The following is a 19360-nucleotide window of genomic DNA, read 5'->3' as shown; positions in this document are numbered from 1 at the left end:
CATCAATCTTACAGATGCTTCTGGGGATCTTAGAATGGAAGAAAATCAGCTATAATTTAATCTTACCCATGCCATGCCACATAAGTCAGAGAGCTTTCCAGGAACTCCTAGCATGAGTTATATCAGAAATAGATTCCTAGATCTTAAACATATGTTAGAAGCACTAAATTTAGGGAACTGATTTCCCACTCTGTGAAATCTGAGCTTCAATGTTCACTGCCTTAACAAAGCCAAGCTTGTTTAAACATATACTTAAAATTTAAAAACTAAAATATACATGTGTATGTATTTTTAACAACAGTAAGGTCTCCTGTACAATTTTCTCCTCTTCTCCATTCACTTTATTTTCCCCCACACATAAGAAAATATTTTATTCAAAGTCAGCCCAACCCTGGGAACTGACAGAAACGTGGAAAGAAAATCTTCTAAAAGTAGTAACTTAGCTTCACCAAATATAGTCCATACATCCACCCTAATTTGCAAGTAACCACATCCAGTATCTGTGATGCACAGATCACCTCTTCTGCCCCAGCAATATTTGCGATATGAACTCATGAGTAGTCCACCCTAACCAGAAAAGTTTGTCTTGTGTAGCTGTGGCACACAGATGACACTGCAGTGTTCACACAGATGGAAAATCTAGGTTGTTTTGGGGTAGGTTGGTTTTTTGTGGTTTTGTTTCGGGATTTTTAATTCCAAGAAGAGTTCCAGAAACAGAGATTTTTTTAGATATAAGAAACAGATTCTTCGAGAGCATGGAGACAAGAAACAATTAATTCAGTTCATAAACAGCTAATAATACTTGCTTTGTTTCTACAAAAATCAGTCTGCTTCAGTTACAAAACAGGCTTGATAAGGAATTTTTGTCTATATCCAGAATATTTAACTAATGAAAACAATTTTAAATGCTGGTTTTGTTCATTAATTAGATTCCAATTTCCATCCAAATGTTGCCTGATGAAAATCAGAAGTTAAAAATTAATCAAGCAAATAAGAAAAGCACCACTCATCATTTTTTAACAGAAAATGGAAAAATACATTAAGCAAAGCAAAGGCAAACTGCATATTCACTCTGTTAGCTAAGAGTAGCTGTGGTGGTACAGAATACACACTAAGGCTTTTAGAAAGGTAACCAAAGTACACATGTAAAATTTGATAAGTCAAATCAGATTTCATGCTTGCTCATTTAAATCACAATTGAAAACAGTGACCTAATGCAGAGATGTAAATCAATCTACCCCACTGGATGACACTAAGCAACTGCTGCTGCACACCATTGGCTCTAATATTTTGCACTAGTCCAACTCTTTTTCCTGGAGCAGCTTGGATACACCTCCTTCCATACCTCCTGCAAGTCCCTGAGCACCAGCCATCTGTCCCTAGCCTAACAGTCCATGCCAACTATTTTTTTTATTTTTAATTTTTCCTTTCAATTGCCACCACCTCCATCCAAGATCTAGATGAATCTGTTCCTAAATCCTGTCACCCCTCTCTGCTTCCCCATTACACTGCGCTCACCTGGAGCCCCTGCACTGCAGGTAGCATCATGATGGTCCTCTTCATTCCAACCAGACCCTGCAGCCCTACAGAAGATTTTCCCAGGCCAATCATTTCTCTGCTGCCAACCCTAGCACATTGTATTTAACTCTTAGCAAACCGCCTTAGCACAACCATCATCTCTTGGTTTCCAGAACCTCAGCAGGAGTGAGGTTCTTCTCCTCCTTGGGATATTGCCACATGTCCTTCAGCACAAGGGCTATTGCTTCATACCAGAGCTAGAAGCTGAGGACTCCCACTCAAGAAAATTTGCAGGTTCACTCTTCTTTCTGCAACTCTTGCTTGCAGTGTTAGAAAGATCTGTAGAGACCAACTGCCCCTAGGATAAGGTTATTATACCTTTCTCTGCCAACTCCTGATGCATCAGTCCTACAAACTGCCCAAAAATCACACAGAAGGAGAGCTTTCTCCCTTACCTGATACATTGTCAGAAGAAAAATCATTCCTTCTCATCTCACACTTGGGTAATAGCCAAAGCACGGCCAGGCAAGGATGAAAACTCAGAAAAAGAAAGCTATGATCCTCCAGGTAGACAGTGATAGGTAAAAAAGTAGGTCCCAACTACTCGAGCTAGGGGAGTGGACATTCTATTTGGGGAATGGTATTTAAAAAAACTGAACCAAAAAACCAAAAACAAACCACAAGACAAAACAACTAACAACACACAGAAAAACCAAAGGAGTTTTGCCTCCTCAGTTCTTCCCTCCTCTTTTGCTTTCAGCTGATGCTCCTGCTAGGTCAGTCCACAGCTCCCTCAATCAGCATGAGTGTGTGATCCCACCCACTGCAGAGCTCCTAAGAGGGCACGTTTGTTATTTATAAAGTTCATTTCAGAATTAATCTCTGTCTTTTTCTGCAAGCCTGCCAATAGTACAAAATTTTTCCAGTCGTGCGTTCAAGTGCGTCCATAGACCCCTTGCTCCATCAAACACATGTGGTTGGTAAATCCATGGCAACATTTGGGATAAGGCTATAAATCTTTAAAAATATTGTACCCACTGAAGTAAATACGACTTTTATGCCAGACATCAATGGGAGCAGAATCAGATCTTTGCTAGCTTCTAAGCCTGTTACGTTTCATGTTGCCAATTAATTACCTTAGGATGAGACACTTATTTTAAGTCACAAAGTCACATTAGCCATTTCTAGTCAGAATCAGGTTTTTTAAGTTGTGAGGGAAATAATTTAAAACCATTTTAAGACTGCATTGAGAAGTCTCAGACAACATTTGTCTACCATCTAGCCTAGTGGGCTACTGGTGCGTTTTGGGGTTTTTTAATAATAAACAAATCCACTTTGTGAAGTAAACATATACAGACAGTAGGTAACAGCATTAAAAAGCTCTCTTTTGCCATTCTCCCCCTTCCCAACCACCATGATCACCATCACCAAGACAAGGCAGACTTACAGATAATTTAGTCTTCAGAATACCCTGAGTTTTGTCAGAAAGTGAGGTATCATTTTATTCAAACCCTGTACCAGACACAAAGCCAAAATTTAAACCATGTTTTTGCAATGCACTCTGAAGAATTAGTCTGGCCTACAGCTATATTAAATGTTCTTATTTAGTAATAAAGACTTGCAGCAACAGGAAACCAGCATTAAGCCAAGTATCCTTGAAGACATCTAGTAGGATTCAATGCATTAATAAGAAATAAGCTTTAGATAATGGTGAAAGAAATCCTACTGCATTCATTTTCCAATACTAATGCTATGAATTTAAGCCTCTGTTGGAAACAAGAGGCTCATTAAGGACAACTTAAAGTCTTAGTAGATAGGTCTAACATGGTTCACAGTTTTACAACATCCTTGCAAATACCTTGAGTCACCATCTTGTACATTAGCTGAAGTGGTGCTGCCAGTGTAGATCAAACCATAGCCTGAGTTCCCCCTCCCTCCAAGATTTTGGATTTATTTTGACCAGACTGAGGTCCATGCTGCAAGTCTAAAGCTTTCTGCCATATTCACTGCCTAAAAAGCCAAGACAACAATCAGAAGGTAATGGAGTTCTTCACTGCTGACTTCAGTCACTCAAGAGGTAGTAAAACACAACTTAAAAGAAGCAATGCATATTTTTAACTTTGATCTGCACACCCTGAAGCATTGCCCATTTTCCCATGGACAAACTGTACAGCCACCATCCTCCCAGGGTTTCACCTTCACATGAACCCCAGGTTAATGCAAGACGCAGGAGCAACAAGGATTTCCAAGTATGGCAAGAAACTCCCCCATACCAGCTTCAACATCACACTTGCAGCAACTTTCTAGTGTGGTCAGGAGCTCCACCACCTGCCTCCACTGGGTCTGTGTTCTGGGCTGGGAATCTGTTGTGTTCAGATCAGAGTTGGCTCCCCTTTGCCCTCTAAGTGTTACTGCTGCATTAGGTAAGAAACACGTGTCACTAGATGAACTGAGAATGTGAGCCTTTCTGAAACACACAGCCTATGGCAAGGCCATGCAGCTGTACCTCTCTCCTCAGCAATCAGTCCCAGACCCCCAAAAATTGTGTAGGAGTCTTCTGGCTGTCCAGCTGAGCTGATCCTCTCCTCTTGGTTGAAAACTTAAGCAATTACCCCTGTCTGCGTTTCCAGTTTGGGAGCTACTGCATTTAAACACCTGAAATTCAAAGACAGCTTGTTATCACACAATGGTCAAGAGTGAGATGCTAGTAAAATCCTTTCACTTAGTACTACTCACTCCACCTCTTGGCTCTTAAATTTAGTACTTTTCATCACCGTCACCTTCTACCTGGCAAGACATGGGAATCTCCTCAGACTACTAGAAGTCACAGTAGTCACAGGACCACACCTATCAGAAGCGTTTCCAACATGAGAGCCTAGCTAGGAACGAGGGGGTAGAAATCACAGAAGCAGAGAAGGAATGTTTTCTGGCAGGCTGGTTATAAGGCATTTCACAAGCAGGAACTGGTCTGACATATTTCTGAACATGGCATGAACTTTTTGTTTTTGCAAAATCTGACTGGCCACAATGCCAAAAAAAGCAATCTGCCACCTTTTATTCTGAATAGACAGCCAAAAGCAGAAATCAACACAAGGAACAGATTGTGAAACTACGTAAGCAGTAATTTTGCTGGTCATTTACAAGCAGCAAAACATAGGTATTTGGAGTTGCAATGCTGTATGACCATCAAAACAAGAAGTGTATGTATAGAAACACTTCCATTTTAAAAATCATAGCTGTAACACAGGAGCCACATGGGTGCTCCAAGCTCACAGAAGCTGCCCAAGAAATCAGTGGCTTTGGAAGACACAGGTAGTCATCAGCTCTGGTTTACAAAGACACTGCTCTCAGATTCCATGACAGCTGCCAGAAAAACAGGTTGTGTAAACACAGAAAGATCACTTATTTTTCCATCATGTTGAACTAACAAACAAACAAGAGGTGGAGCCAGATACAACAGAACAAGGACTTGACCTACTTTTGTCTCTGGCCTGAAGGAGCTCAGTACACTCCAGTAACAAAATATTTGGCACCCCGAGGAATTAAATTTCCCATTTAGTTTAACATTCAGAAGGTGCTGAGCCTGGTACTTAGAGCTTGAGAGTCTGAAGTGCTCCAGGGAACACAGATTATATCTTCCCACAATGAGAATCTAGGAGCACAAAAACAAATTCTTAATTCTCTTGTTCAAAGAAACTACAAATATCTCTACAAGTATTCAAACCCACAGAGGAAGACATTTTTATTTTAAAAAGCATGGATTAGTAGTTAGCAAGTGATGTTATTTGCAGTATGACAACCTCAGACTGTAAAAAGACCTACCATTGACTTGCCAGATCTTTGTACATCATATGGTGACATTTTTGCTTCCCTCACAGGGGGATGGTCCATCTCTTGAGGCAGAATAGTTTGATTGCTTTGGACATGGGTCTCTGCCAACACAGCATGGCAGGAGTAGGAGAGTTTCAAGGCAATGGGAGAACCAACCATTTTTTCCACAGGGCAGAACAACTCCATACTGTTAGGCACCATGGAGTGAACATCTTAGTTGTCAAAAAAATGCATCATTAATGAATTTAAGAAATTAATCATTGAGAAAGGTCTATTTCAAGGCACTGAGGTTACAGTCTTCAAAAGAAGTCTAATTAGCAGGTAGATTTTTTTGGTCAGACAATGCTGTTGTCCTATAGTGCCTTTCTCAAGATGGTATGTGTTGCACATGTATGGTTTTAATTTCACTGATAAAACTATTTTATAAGAACACCAGCAAATCCTTCCTCACTCCCCAAAACCAGATCCTCTTTTGGCTGTAGCATAGCTCCTCACAAAATCATCTACTGCTTAACAAGCTAGCCAAATTAGGGCAAAGCCACTTATGACTACACACATTATAGATGTACAGACATTACTACCTTTGGGTAGGTCAGACGTAACAGTTGCAAGAGCTAATCCTATCAAACCCAGACATCCAAAGGAGCCCAACTCCACCAAGTAAGAGTCAAAGTACCTGGAAACACAGGACAGTTTTTCCTCTTCCTTGTCTCTCTCATCTATGCTCAGGGCATCAAATGAAGGCCCTCAATGAAGCAATTTTTCATTTTAAATTACTTTTCTTTCCTGCCAAAAGCATAATACAGTTATTTCTTCTCTTACTTCTATGCATTATAGAAGATGTCTTCTTTACTATTATAAGAAAATTACTGGAGAATAAAGAAGGAATCTTTCTCTTGACCACAACATCTTCTAAGGAGAAAGTTTTCCATTGGCATGTTCCTCACCTGCAACAAAAAGCTTCAAGAGATGGCAAAAAGAATAAAGGAAAGTAACCTATCAGCTGAGCTGTACAAGACTTTGTCATTAGAAAAAGGTGGTTTCATTTTTTGGTTGTGTTTACTGTAGGAAGCTACCTTTTGTTTTTCCTTTCCTTTTTTCCCCCCTCCCTTCCTAGAAGTCTCTACGCACATCACATGACCTGAAAATTAACTGTGAAGCTAAAGAAAAGGTTAGAAAGAGTGCTTTTTGAAGGCAGAGCTTCAAAAAGCTACAATGGTTATGCAAAGAGACCAGCAGAGAAAGCAGTCCCACTGCGAGTGGAGGAGTGTCTCTTCACCTTAGCTAACTTTCACAGGGCATAAGTTCAGCTGTCTCTTCCATGACCTTACAGATGCAGGAGAGCAGCTAGTATGAACTTCTCCTGTGGAGAAAAGCTGTCTACTTCTCACCTTACTTTTAGTTTATTTGCCATGCGATAAAGATAATTAATTCTACTGCCCTGTTTCAGCACATTCAAGGGCAGGATGAGGTCTCCACATATGGTCTTCCCCCATATTCTTGGAATGCCAAATTTCAGACCCAAAGGCTACAAAAGAAATGCAATTGTATGTAAAATTAAACATGCAGAGTTCCAGTTGTGAAAGGAAGGATGGTGCAACCCGCTTAACCCAGTAGTTGGGCCAAGTCCATTTAACTGTACACAGCTGAACTTTAAGATAAGGATTTCTTATTTGTTTGGAGCTTTAGAACCTTCAGTGTTGCATGAGAACAAACTTCTATTCTTGAGAGACAAGTATGTGCATATTCTCCCCACAGTTCAGAAGACAGAAGCAACAACTCCATCAAAACAGCTTTGAGCAGTACAACACTACATCTGAAGCAGTTTGGCTGGGATACTTGTTAAAACATTTTTTGTGGCAACATATCTTCTAAAAAAAAAAAAAAAAACAAGCACAGGGTATATTCACTCTTACTCTTCTCCTCATACAAGTCCCAATGCTTTGTGCAGGTGCTCAGGTCATGACACTTTGTTATGAATGACAGTGGGCAGACTAATAAAGCTCTTTGCAATTGTGTCAGAACTGCAACACACACGAGCATTGAAATGCAGAGCTAAGGAGAAAGATTTAAGGGTAAACAGAAAGTGATGGTTTCTCCAGGCCCAAAAGCAGCTGGACAAGACATCAGCTACAAATAGGCACAGAAAAGCTACTGGTCCTTAGTATGGTCACACAAGGGCATACATCGATCAAAAAAACACCACTAGTTTGATCATCACCAAGATCACAAGAAGAAAATCTGATGGCAAAAAGAATCTTTAACTCCTAGTATTTTTTATTTATCCTACTTCTTCCTCAAACCTTGAAACATTTAAATGATTCCCAGTGTTTGTCTGATTTGTCTTTTTGGAGTCCAGAGTAATATAAACAGATCTTGGACTTTTGCAAATAGAGAGAAAAAAATTCAGAAATTGAAACAATATACAATTCCATTGCATTCCTTTTAAATGATGCACAAAACAAGTGCTTTAAAAACAGGGAAACAGAGTTTGGACTCTGCAAATTATACAATTGCAATATCAACAACTGTTGCTAGCAATAGGTAAAAATACAAAAAAAATGGATGGTTAGCCTGCACTAGATGTGGTGCTCAGACAATGTTAGCCACATGCAATAGACATGTGCACACATGCATGTTTGTATCTGTAAACAGAAAAGTACCCAGGACAACTTGTGCTTTCCTGTGTGGACTCTACTGCCAGGACAAAGTAAAGCAACACCGAGATTCTTAGGGAGACAGAAACTGCATCTCATAAGATTAGATGAGACTTTGGTGTTATACACCAGTGTGAACCATCATGGAGATGGACACTAGAGAGTAAGATATCTCAATCACATGGAAATCATTCTCCTGAATGTGACCCAGTCCAAGGAGCTAAATGTGAACTGGTGTTTGACAACACCTCCATCTCCTAAGTTAGTGACACTGGACTGTACCTGAAGCAGCTGGAGAACAGTGTTCATGCTCTTGTCAAATAAGTCTTATAGGTTTGCATGAAGAGGGATAGGATGAAGCATCACACACATTAGCATAGCTAAACCCACATTAATACAACTAAACCCAACTACTCAGTCCCAAACTCCTGAACATTCAGTTTTAGGAATACTTGGCTCCAGCTGTATGTATGGGTGTTCAGACCTGACACTAAGCTCTGGCACTTTAACAAAATCCTAGATCTGCCTACTATGTAGGTTTTTCATCTTTACACCCATATAAAAAAACAGCAGCAGAAATGCAACAGACACTTGTTCCAATAATTAGGATGACACCTCAGTTTCTTTGGTAACAAGTCCTGCAGAGGGTCATAGCAATACTTTGTCACTAGAAAACAGTACATATGAAGGATCAGCTCCATATGGAAACTCTGCTGCAAATGCCCAAAGTTCAACCACCTACCTCTTCTGACCCAAGGGAGAGCCACTTGTGAGTCCATCCCCACAAGGTGAAGAAAGGCTCCATACAAAGATATTACAACAAAAGTTTCATAACCTTCAGGCACATCACAGTGGAGTCTCAAGGCTCACTATGTGGTTTGTAAGCACACAAACAGACTTCAACAACATTTGGATGCCAAGAGGTCCCTGACGATGGTGTAGCTGAAATTGCCAAGGAACACCTTTGCTCAGTCGAACAAGCAGGAGACAAGGGAAGAGCCACCCATGTCCAGTCTGGACAAAGCAGCAAAATTCACACTACACAAAAATAAGTGAGACAGCAGCTTGTTATACCTTATACCCTGGTGCCAGGAGTGTTTTCAGAAAGGATTTTCAGCTGACTGAAAGGGATATCCTCAACATCAGCTAACCAGTGCTCCCAAGCATAAAAGAACATCCACTCAAAACAAGCTAAAGGGACTTAGGTTGCTCAAACACTTTTGCCAGAACAAGGAAATTGTTAGCAAATAGCTCAAAGGTAAATGGACATAAAGTCTCCTTGCAAGTTCTTCATTAATGTTTCTTCTAAGACCTTTTTTCCCTGAAGCCTCTTTTAGTCACAGATTTTATTTAAATCCCTCACGTGCTTTCCTAGATCTCCCTCCATGTTTACCTTTAGCCTTTCAAATTGTTTCCATTTCTCCTTCAAAATACAGCCAGACTTTCCCCCCCCCCCTTTCTACTTCTGTATGCCCCAATAACCTATTTAATTAAGTGTCTGAAAAAATTGTTCTACTAGAGGAAAAAAAAAAAAGAGGAGAGTAAAACTCAATTACAGAAAATTAATTCACACAAGGTTTAAAAGTCTTCAAAATGGAAGTTTTGTTTTCTGAACAACTGCATCCATTAAAAGAATAGACTCATACTTTTCCTTGTTTTCTCTCCCCAGAGAGGGACAGACACTCCAAGGAATCTGAGGGGCTAACTTGCCTTGCACAGAACCACCTTCTCTTTTCCAAATACGGTCACTTACAAGTACAAAAAGGTGAGATAATTTCAATTATTCATGTTCAGTTCTTCAAATTGTTAATTTGTTTTAGAAGCCCATCGTATCAGGTTCAGGGGCTGTATTGGTACCACCCCCAACCTCCACAAAAGCTGTCAGAGTTTATCTATGCAACCTGTGAGTTTATCTCTTTTTGCATGTTAGCTTGTCACACATCTAGACTATATGGAATGAAAGCTTTTTCAGAAGACTGAGCATGAACAGAAGCAAGGGAGTTCAGACAGTGTAGTCCTTCCAGCTGCAAAGTTTCTACAGTTTTACACAACAACACTTGTTTCTTGATGCCTTTTTCCAGATGTTGCCACTGTTCTATGTCCAGAACCCTGGAAATTGCCAGAGATCTTAGCAGGCCAGAAAAGGTGCATCTGGGGGGGGATAAAGGTGCACTAGCAACAGGGGGACAGACAAGAGTAATCACCAAATTCAGCGTTGTTTAGGTGCATATTTAAAGCAAAAGCAAAAAGAATCACAACAGGGGGAAAAGGTGGGAAAGAAATGAAAATAAACCAAGTGATGAACAGAACTGTGGGCTTACAGTATGCATCTCAAGAATAGCAAAGTAGTTTGTAAATCTGGAGTAAAAAGAAAGGAAAAGCCACACTTTTAATTACCACTACAGAAAGTTATATACTGTTAACAAACCACATCCTTTCTCTTAAGAAAAGAAGAAATAAATTGAGGCAATCCAGTATCAGAGATAACATTTTATATAATACAATGAAGCAGAAACCTGTAGTTTAGTTTAGTCTGCCAATCTAATTGAAGTGCAGAAGGACTGGGAGAGAATTTGTCATAAATAGAGGCTCTACTATTAACAATAAAATAACTAAGTATAAACATCTTTCCATTGTACTCGTCGTTGAAGCACTTTTTTCTGATAAAGCCATTATTATACTCAATATAGTTCATAATACCAAAGTTTTTCATTCCCAGAAACAATGCTATGAGTGCAGAATTTTTCCTGTTCCTTGCAGAGACTTTTTCTTGGCTTCTTCCTCTGGGAAAAATATTTAGGCAACAACTACCCTTTAGTGCAATGTAACTTGAGTTATTTGATAAAGTTCAGTGTGCTGTGATGCGTTTTTATTTTTTTAATTCATGAATAGTCTCAGACTTAGCTCTCTAGATGTCACTGCAGGGCAAAGAAGGGGACAAAGTGAGCAACAGCAGAGTTTGTAAAGCTCTCTCATCCACTTGTTAGAGTTGCTCTGAAAATTCACCTTCCATTGAGCTGCTAACAACCATCACCCCCAGAAACAGGGAAGAGATGAAAATCACCTTCTCTGTGTAATGAGGTAGTGCTTTGCTATTCAAGAAAAGAATCTCAATTCCAGAAAGACTCTGGAGCTTTCTGATATAAAAAATTATCTTCTGCTCCATAGCAAAAGACCTCATTATCATTACTAATCAGCACTAAATTTGACTAAGATTCTATTGAACTTTTTCACATATTTATTAGAGAGCAAAGTGGCAAGTAAATCACAGCTTTCTGGCAATTAATCCATGTAATTAAAATCCTATATATTTTGCAGTACTGTATTCAACAGGGCTTGTACACTTCTAAAATTGCTACATTCGAACAAACATTTTAGCTGCATATAGATTCCCACTTTATGACAAGAGATCATTTCCTTCCATATCAACAGGAATAAACTTGCAGACTAGCATTATTAATTGAAAATTTCATCAATTTTTAAATTCTATTTTATATGAGATTTCTTTCTGTAATAATTCAAATTCTCTATAAAATAGGATCTACCAGTTTTCTAAGAAACACTATTTTCTGGTTTCACTGAGCATTGCACTAAACAAGCAGTGACCGCCTGCTCCCAATTGCAGCCACATGAAGCTTTTCAGTGTGCAAGCAGGAAGACAAACATTTAGAACAGAACACAGTACCAAAACACTATTCCCAGATTTTTCAGGTAATTTGGCAAAAGATGCAGCAATCTGCTCAGTTTTGAACAGCAGCATTGGACAGATTAGTATCACCATCCACTAACCATCCAAAATCAGAGCTTCCCTTACCCCAAATGGTGGATATGAAGCAGCAGCAGCAGCAGATGCAACACTCACTGCGGGAGGTGGTATTCCTGAAGAAGAAGGTGGGAACAGACCCAAGGCATTCAGATTTAATCCAGGAATTAAATGTGCTTGAAGCTGCAATGGCAGAAGAGTTATTTAAGATTTACAGTCCTGGTTATTAACTTAAATAAAATCTGAGTTGACATAGTCTATCAACCTTTTGGGATGTTATTTAAAAAAAAAATTCATCCCCATTACTCCAAGAACTCTGCTTCAAACCTATTTCCCAGACACATGGACAGACCAATAACATTAAAAACATGTAGTAGGAAAGACATCTGGCAATCACTTGCTACAATTTAGTAAGCGAAATATATTTCAAACTCTATGGCAAGACATCCAGATAATAGTACAATTTACCTTCAGAGTGAACAAAATTATCAGAAAAATAATAATTTTGGCCTTATACTAAAAAGACAGTCCTGTGGAAACAGAAAGATCATGCACAAACCCTGACTTTTCATACTCTGGGGGCATAGATACATGACACTATAACCCCATCCTCCTTCCCCTATCCTTTCCCTCACACTCCTTGCAAAAGATGAAGTGAGATACCTCCAGCATTTGCTGGGAAAGGATCAGCTGTAAAGTTGCATGTCTCTTGCTTGACCACAGCTGAGAACAGTGGCAGCATCATACGGTAAGGAAAAATCTGTTGTCAGTGATACAAAACTTTTCAGTACCCTTTTCCAGATAATTGCCCAGTAATATGAATATGCTTTAGAAATACCTCAGACAGACGCCGTCTCAAACCGTTAAGATAAGTCACCAAAAAATCCCAAAACTTCACCAACTCTAAAACTACCCTAATCACTACAAACTAAACTTTAAATCCATACAGTAACAAAGGCAGTTTTTGGCTTTCCACATGTTTGCCAAACAGCAACACAGTCTCTAGCTCACCCCATGTTATATGAACATAGTCTCTAGCTCACCCTGCTTGTTATATGAAACAGAAATGCACCACAATAAATTACTTCATGTCCTCATGTGTAGCTTATGTCCTGCAATTTGCTTAGCACGGGAGGCAGGGGGGAAAAGCGGGAAGAATATTCTCTTTAGTCAGTAGGAAAACCATGAACACACATTTCTAGAAAATCAGGACTACTGTAAACTGAAAAATATTTCCAATCTAATTCTAGACCATAAGATTTAGATACACATACACAAAAAGCTCTTATAACTTATCATAAGTCTCAATCATTTCTCAATATGCATTAGTAATACTTTGGCAAACTAATGAGATATGTTGTTTTCATTACATAAGATCTAATCATCTTCAAATAGCTAAATGCCTTTATCATCTATATCAAGAAAAAACTTTTCATAAAGCCTTCTTAAATTAAATAATTGAAAACAGGAGAGATCCTTCTTCCATACATATGAAGAAACTGTGAATCACTACTTCATAAAACATGCAAGGTAGAGCACACAAACCACAACAGCACAAACGCACCTTCCTTCACGTTTTTGCAACAAAAAAAAAGTGAAATGGTCATTCATTTCCTCAATCTGAATCAAGTTATCAGTTCCCCCACTCAAAACCAACCAGAAAAGGCCTTCATTAAAATAACATACATGTATAAATAAAAACACGTGCCCACACTCCCACAAATTAATAAAAGAGGCAACAGAGGCTGCAACAGAAAAATTCTGATATTAGGAAAAAAAATTCACCATGAGAATAGTGAGACAGGGCACAGATTGCCCAGAGACACTGTGGGCTTTCTATCTGTGGAGATGTTCAAGAGGAGACAAATCCCTACACAATCTAGTTTAACTTTGAAGTGGGGCCTATATTGAATAAACCCCCTGCTGGGCCAAGAGACCTCCAGGAGTCCCTCACACCTAAATCTTTCTATGGTTCTAGTTTCAGAAAGAGACCACACCGTAAGAAAACTCACATTCATAGCAGCAATGTCATTTTCATAGGACTCCCTGATTTTCTTCATAATTTCTTCCTCGGCCTTGGCACAAGTCTCAATACTGCCTTTAACTGTAATGGTCCTTTCCGGATTATAGAGTGTCAAGTCCTGCAATCTGCAAAGGAAACAGAAGCACAGTTAATTTGCAAACAAAAAGAGGGTAATCCATGTTTATCATTAGAGAGAAATGACACCCGAGCGTGTCAAGTTTGCTCTCCAAAGAACCATAGAATCAATTCATAACAGGGCTCAAACAGAGAATCTGGAGAAACTCTGTCCTCCTAGGAAACACAGCAAACTACCACAGTGAGGTTTGGCATGAGATGGTTGAGACATGCTTAGGTGCTATGCAAAATGGAAACCATCATGCTGTGTAGGAATGCAAGCAACATTCTGCTTCACACTCCACATCAGCCCTACCAACAGAGAGGGCTTCAGACACTTTAGACACCCCATGAACACAGACCATAAGAAACTTTCTTTCTGTGAGAACTATAGTGTATTCCTTAAGGATGGAGGGGGAAAATGCCCAACTCTCAGTGAAACTGCAGGAGAGCCTCCAAATACTCAAAAGGGGAAAAAGGAAAGCTGTGTGCAAGTCAACATTTGCTGCAAAATGCTAGTAACTCCCCTGGGAAAACAAAAGGGTGACAACATTAAACGAGTGCTTTATTTGGTAACAAATGCTAACTTACTATGGTAAAACGGAATAAACAAACTGGGAAGCCATGGTATATCCATGCACTGAGAAATGGAAAAAGGGGTGAAGACAAAAAGTTCAGAGCAAGATGCAGGAGTGAGGAAGCCCGTGGCAGAAAGCAGAGAGGAAGCAGAATGCAAGGCTTTGCTTTCTTGCACAACAAGTAGCATAGCAACCTGCACATCTCAACTGAACAGTGGCAAGCACAAAATGCATCCACAAACAGTCCTTAAGTTTCCAGCGCAAAAGCCTCAAGTTACTGTCTCAGGAAGGAAAGTGATGGGAAATACCCCAAAGAAGAAAGGAAACGCTTTCCCAAACCATCTGCCTTACTTTACATTTATAGACAAGCTTACAAAATAGCCTAAATGAAGAGATCAGGAGAAAGACTAATTGGATAGAGCAAAATCAGTGGGCAAATATGCTCTCTTTACGTATCGATTATATCAGGCAACTTCATGGGGCTATTTCAGGCATAGCATGACAAATACAATCTTGAGACCAAGGTTTTAGTGCAAATAAACCATTAACTTACTAAATTAAAAAAATACTGTGTTTACAGACAATATGTTATTTGTGTCACCATCAATAAAGACAAGTTGATTTCACAGAATGAAGCCCGTTATCCCATTTACCCTGTACACATTTTTTTCCTTTAAGCAATAGCATTAACAGTCTGAGTACTGTTTGCAAACAGAATATTTATGCCAGCACAATTAAGAGAGCATGCTGGCCTCACATATTATTGAAGCACACAATTCATTTGTTTCTCTTCCTTACACTAGTTCCATAAACACTTACACACCTTTAAGGAGGGCCTCAGGTTCTTTCACCCAAATTTGATTTCCTCTTTTTGAGGAGCCACATTCACTCCAAACTTCCTTGTCCTCATTTGAGCTATTTTCTGCTGTACTTTTTTTGTTCCTGCATGTATTCACACCTCTTCATCCATCTTCATGTGTCTTTTTCCAAACTTTTTCCCCTTCCTACAGCCTATAAGCCTTATTCTCACCCTTTCTGGATAAAGACAAACCCAAGATGCCCTCAAATGCTTGAGGTTCATGCCAGAGCATTCATTATTCAGAACAGGAGGTTCTCTGTGGATATTACTCCGGGGTAAAACTACTATTGACTGCCAAGCTTCTACAGAGATGTTAATCTAAACAGTGATTTGCAGATTTCCAGTGAAGGTGAAAACTCTTGTCTAATCTCAGCTAAATTTGAACAGGTCTCACAGTTACCTTCACAGACTCATGGACCAAAAGCTATTACTTTGAAGCAGACTAACCAATGTACCACAGTTTGGCTGCTAGCGGTCAAGAGGGACAGAACTGCTACTAAAAATACTCTTTCCAGTATTCATTTGCTTTACTTCCTTCCCTCTAGTCCAAAAATTTAATACATAGTTGTAACTAAAACATCACTAATTTCACTCATTTTTGCACAAAGCTCAGAACTGATCCAGACTTACAGTTTCAAACACTCATCATTACATATGGTATAATATGTTAAAAACAACCAACACTTAAAATATAGTCTGACACAGGCTCCACATAGCCTATGTTATTTTTAGGCTTGCTCTTGACTGAGTTTGCAATGAAGACTCACTGTTTACATAAAATTTAACTGAGCTTAAGTAACAGTTTAATCCACATGATGGAAAGGCCTCTGAAGGGCTGTTATCTCAGCCTTCAACACACATAATATTTTTCTAAGAACTCTGTACCTGAATGTACTGCAGCAGCATTGCTGCTATTTGAGACATCTCACCAAAACCTTAGGCCACCAAAAACTTACGGAGATATCGTGATTTTAGTATCTGTGTCCTGTTCAATTTTCTTCAGGTTTCTTCCCTCTTTGCCAATAAGTCGGCCAACGAAGTTATTGTGTGCCAATATCTTCAGGGGAATTTCTTCTGTACTGTAATGGAAGTTATAACCAGTGAGACTTTTGGAGACCAGAGCATAAGTTTTTATGTGTGTTACGGATTAATTTTATTTTCACAGAAACATCCACAACTCCCATTCACTAACACATGTTTACACTAGATGCAGAACAAGTCCAAGTGCAGTGGACTTCTCAGAACTATCACCTAGAGCTTCATTGTAACGTACCTTGAGCTAAAGCTCAGATTGAGGTAGCAAGAGCTATTGGGAAGAAGGAGGTATATCTTAAAGCTTTTAGCAAGGGCTCACAACTTGTTAAGCTCACTCTGACTAAAAGCTATCAGTTGCTCAAGAAACTTCTGTATTTGCTCCCATTCACCTCAAAATCACAGGCAGACAATGACTGAAACAGCAGATGTGTGCTGGGGCTAATTAAGCAACAAGACTGTCCTGAAAGGTAAAATGTCTTAATTCCTTTACATACTTAGAAATGGATAACGACAATGAAGATTCACTTGTTAACAGTTTTTAAAGACTACATCTTTAAATGGAGTCAACAAGAATTCAGAATTTTTAATGCTTCCACAATGAATGCCTTTTACTCACAATTTAGTATCTTGAGCTTCCTTTTGCATGATCTCCATAATAATTTTACAAGCCGTTGAGCAGCCTTCAGGAGTTGAGTGGATGGTAATTGGTTTCTCAGCAGCACCTGCATTCTCTTTACGATGAATATCAATTCTTGAAAGAAAGAAAAACGCTAACTGTAACCATGTACTCTGTGGTAAGCCTTGTGTATTTTCAACTCTCATAAAACCAATTTATTTTGAGCTAACAGTGACTACACTTAAGTGATTTAATATTGAAACATTTACAACTACTTAAACATATCCTAAATACTAATTTTTATGTGTTATAAAGAGTCTCTCCTATCCTGATTTTACCAGTTAAACCCCATCTTTGTAGATACTGGGATCTCCTTTCCTCAGTAGGGTCCCATCCAGACACACAAGGGAGTTATTAGACAATCTGTAGTAAACCACTGAAGACATCTCATCAAGCTTTCCCAACACTCCATCATTAGCCCCATTGCTCTAGGAATTTAACAAAAATTAATTTTGACCTGCATAAAGACAATGCCTAGGATATTACTGGTCCTCTGCCAATAACTGCAGGTCACATGTTCTTTCCATCTCTGCTTTTTCCTTTTGCCCCTCTTCCCCAAATCATAGCTGTTTCCAAACTGAAACAACAATGCTGCTTTTCAATAAGGTCCTTCATTTTTGCAGTTCTTTCCAGTACTGAAAATTCATTTAGTTTCACAATGAAGCATTTTCCAAGAAGCCCATGACAATCCTTGGTAGAAGTGGAAGTATATGAAATTTCTTTTTTTATCCCTAAATCAATGAAAACATCTTTCTTGAAGTTGCATATCTGTAAAGTTAACAACCTGCAATTATTTCTGCTCTATCCACCCTTCTTTTAAGATATAAAAGTTTTCCTTATGCCAATTTTCCAGGATTTTTAGAGTTGGAGAACTAGATGTTTTAGATATCACCTGAAAAACTGGTTACCCATAGGCAATCTACAGCCGAGTCTTGTCAGGACATCACAAATCTCTTAAACCTGTGCAGTTAAACACACTAAATAGTCTCCTGGGTTACAAAATGCTAATGAGAATTCGGAAGGAGCATCATGATAATCCCAGGTTTGGAGGGTGGGGGAAAGCCTGTTTGTTGGGGGTTGGGGTGTAATTAGAGAGGACTCTTTTATCCTCATTAACTACTCTCAAAACTGAAGCCGCCACCCCCTCTCAATACCCCTCACACACAGCTTATTTCCACATCCTGCCTGCTGCAACTACAGAACTGGGGGCTCCTACCAGTGTACTGCTGAAGACAGCATTTTAACTCTGCTTTTAGGGGTATCCTGGAAAAGTTCTCGGAATAGGAACCCCACCTCCCTCTTCATCTGCGCTGAGCTCTTCCTTGTGGGTAGGGATTTAACACACACTGGAAACAATCTCCTCCAGCGTCTCTAGACCCCAGTTCTCTAAGCTTCTTAAGTCACTTAGCAGCTTGCTTTTTGCCTCCCGTGCATTTCCTTAATCTGCGTCTTGGTGTGGTCTGCAACTTGATAGCAACAAATGTGTTCTCCAGAAATACAGGGGGGTGAGGTGTAAGGAGTAGTGAGGGTAGATAGGAAGGGGTTTCGTTCGTTTTTATTCCCCCCCCCCCCCCCCTTGAATTGGCAACATTTACAAATCTTAAGAATGTCATAAATCAAACTAAAGCTAGAATAAACACCTGAAGACTTGGATATGTCAACACACTGACTGTATGTCCCACAGACCAACATATAACAGCTCTTTCAGTTTCACTTTTTGTGCCAGAACCATAACAGTACATCTGTAAGCAAAACTCTCCAACAGAGTACTATCCTGCTAGCACTGCCTAGTTTCCCTCTTCTAAGAAGGGAGAAACAAGTCAGTATTTGAACATACACCAAGGACAGAATTTAGTCCTTAAGTAAATCTTGCAAAAGACTTCCTGTTCACCGTTACCTTCATTTGCTCTCTGACCACACAGGTTAGTTGTGAAGTTTTACAAATTCCCCTTTACAGGAGCAATGAGAACACAATATGAAAGCTATTAATTACAGTTTTGTAAAATAACTTACTTGGACTGTGTCTGCTTTGTAATGTTTCTGATTGTTGCTCCTTCTTTCCCAATAATGGCTCCTACAAACTGTGTGGGAACCAGCATCCGTAGAGGAACGTCTGACTGTGGTTTCTGCCTTGTGGTTGCGCCAGGTGACCCTTGCCTAGGAGGACCTCTCTGTCCAAATCCACGTCTTCCCTGGGGATGTTGTTGCGGAGGTTGCTGGGCTGCCATTTCATCAGGGATGTATGCAACTTTCAAGGAATAGTTTTCAAGCTGAAACCCGTTCAGTTTTTCTATTGCTCTGTTTAT

At 39.4% G+C, this 19360-nt stretch overlaps 1 protein-coding gene across 1 annotated transcript in view; it reads right to left on the bottom strand.

Annotated features, from left to right (window-relative positions):
* The window catches only part of IGF2BP3 (insulin like growth factor 2 mRNA binding protein 3), a 114536-nt gene that overhangs the window by 15288 nt on the left and 79888 nt on the right, over nt 1–19360 (bottom strand). Inside the window, exons 6-10 of the mRNA XM_064674993.1 lie at nt 19068–19352; nt 16995–17129; nt 16300–16422; nt 13782–13917; nt 11821–11952 (exon numbers count right to left, since the gene is read on the bottom strand). Of these exons, the coding sequence (XP_064531063.1) occupies nt 11821–11952; nt 13782–13917; nt 16300–16422; nt 16995–17129; nt 19068–19352 (811 nt within the window). The remainder of the gene's footprint in view (nt 1–11820; nt 11953–13781; nt 13918–16299; nt 16423–16994; nt 17130–19067; nt 19353–19360) is intronic.

This window comes from Pseudopipra pipra, chromosome 1 (assembly GCF_036250125.1).
Source record: "Pseudopipra pipra isolate bDixPip1 chromosome 1, bDixPip1.hap1, whole genome shotgun sequence".
Taxonomy (NCBI): domain Eukaryota; kingdom Metazoa; phylum Chordata; class Aves; order Passeriformes; family Pipridae; genus Pseudopipra; species Pseudopipra pipra.
This window is presented reverse-complemented; position numbering and strand designations above follow the sequence as displayed.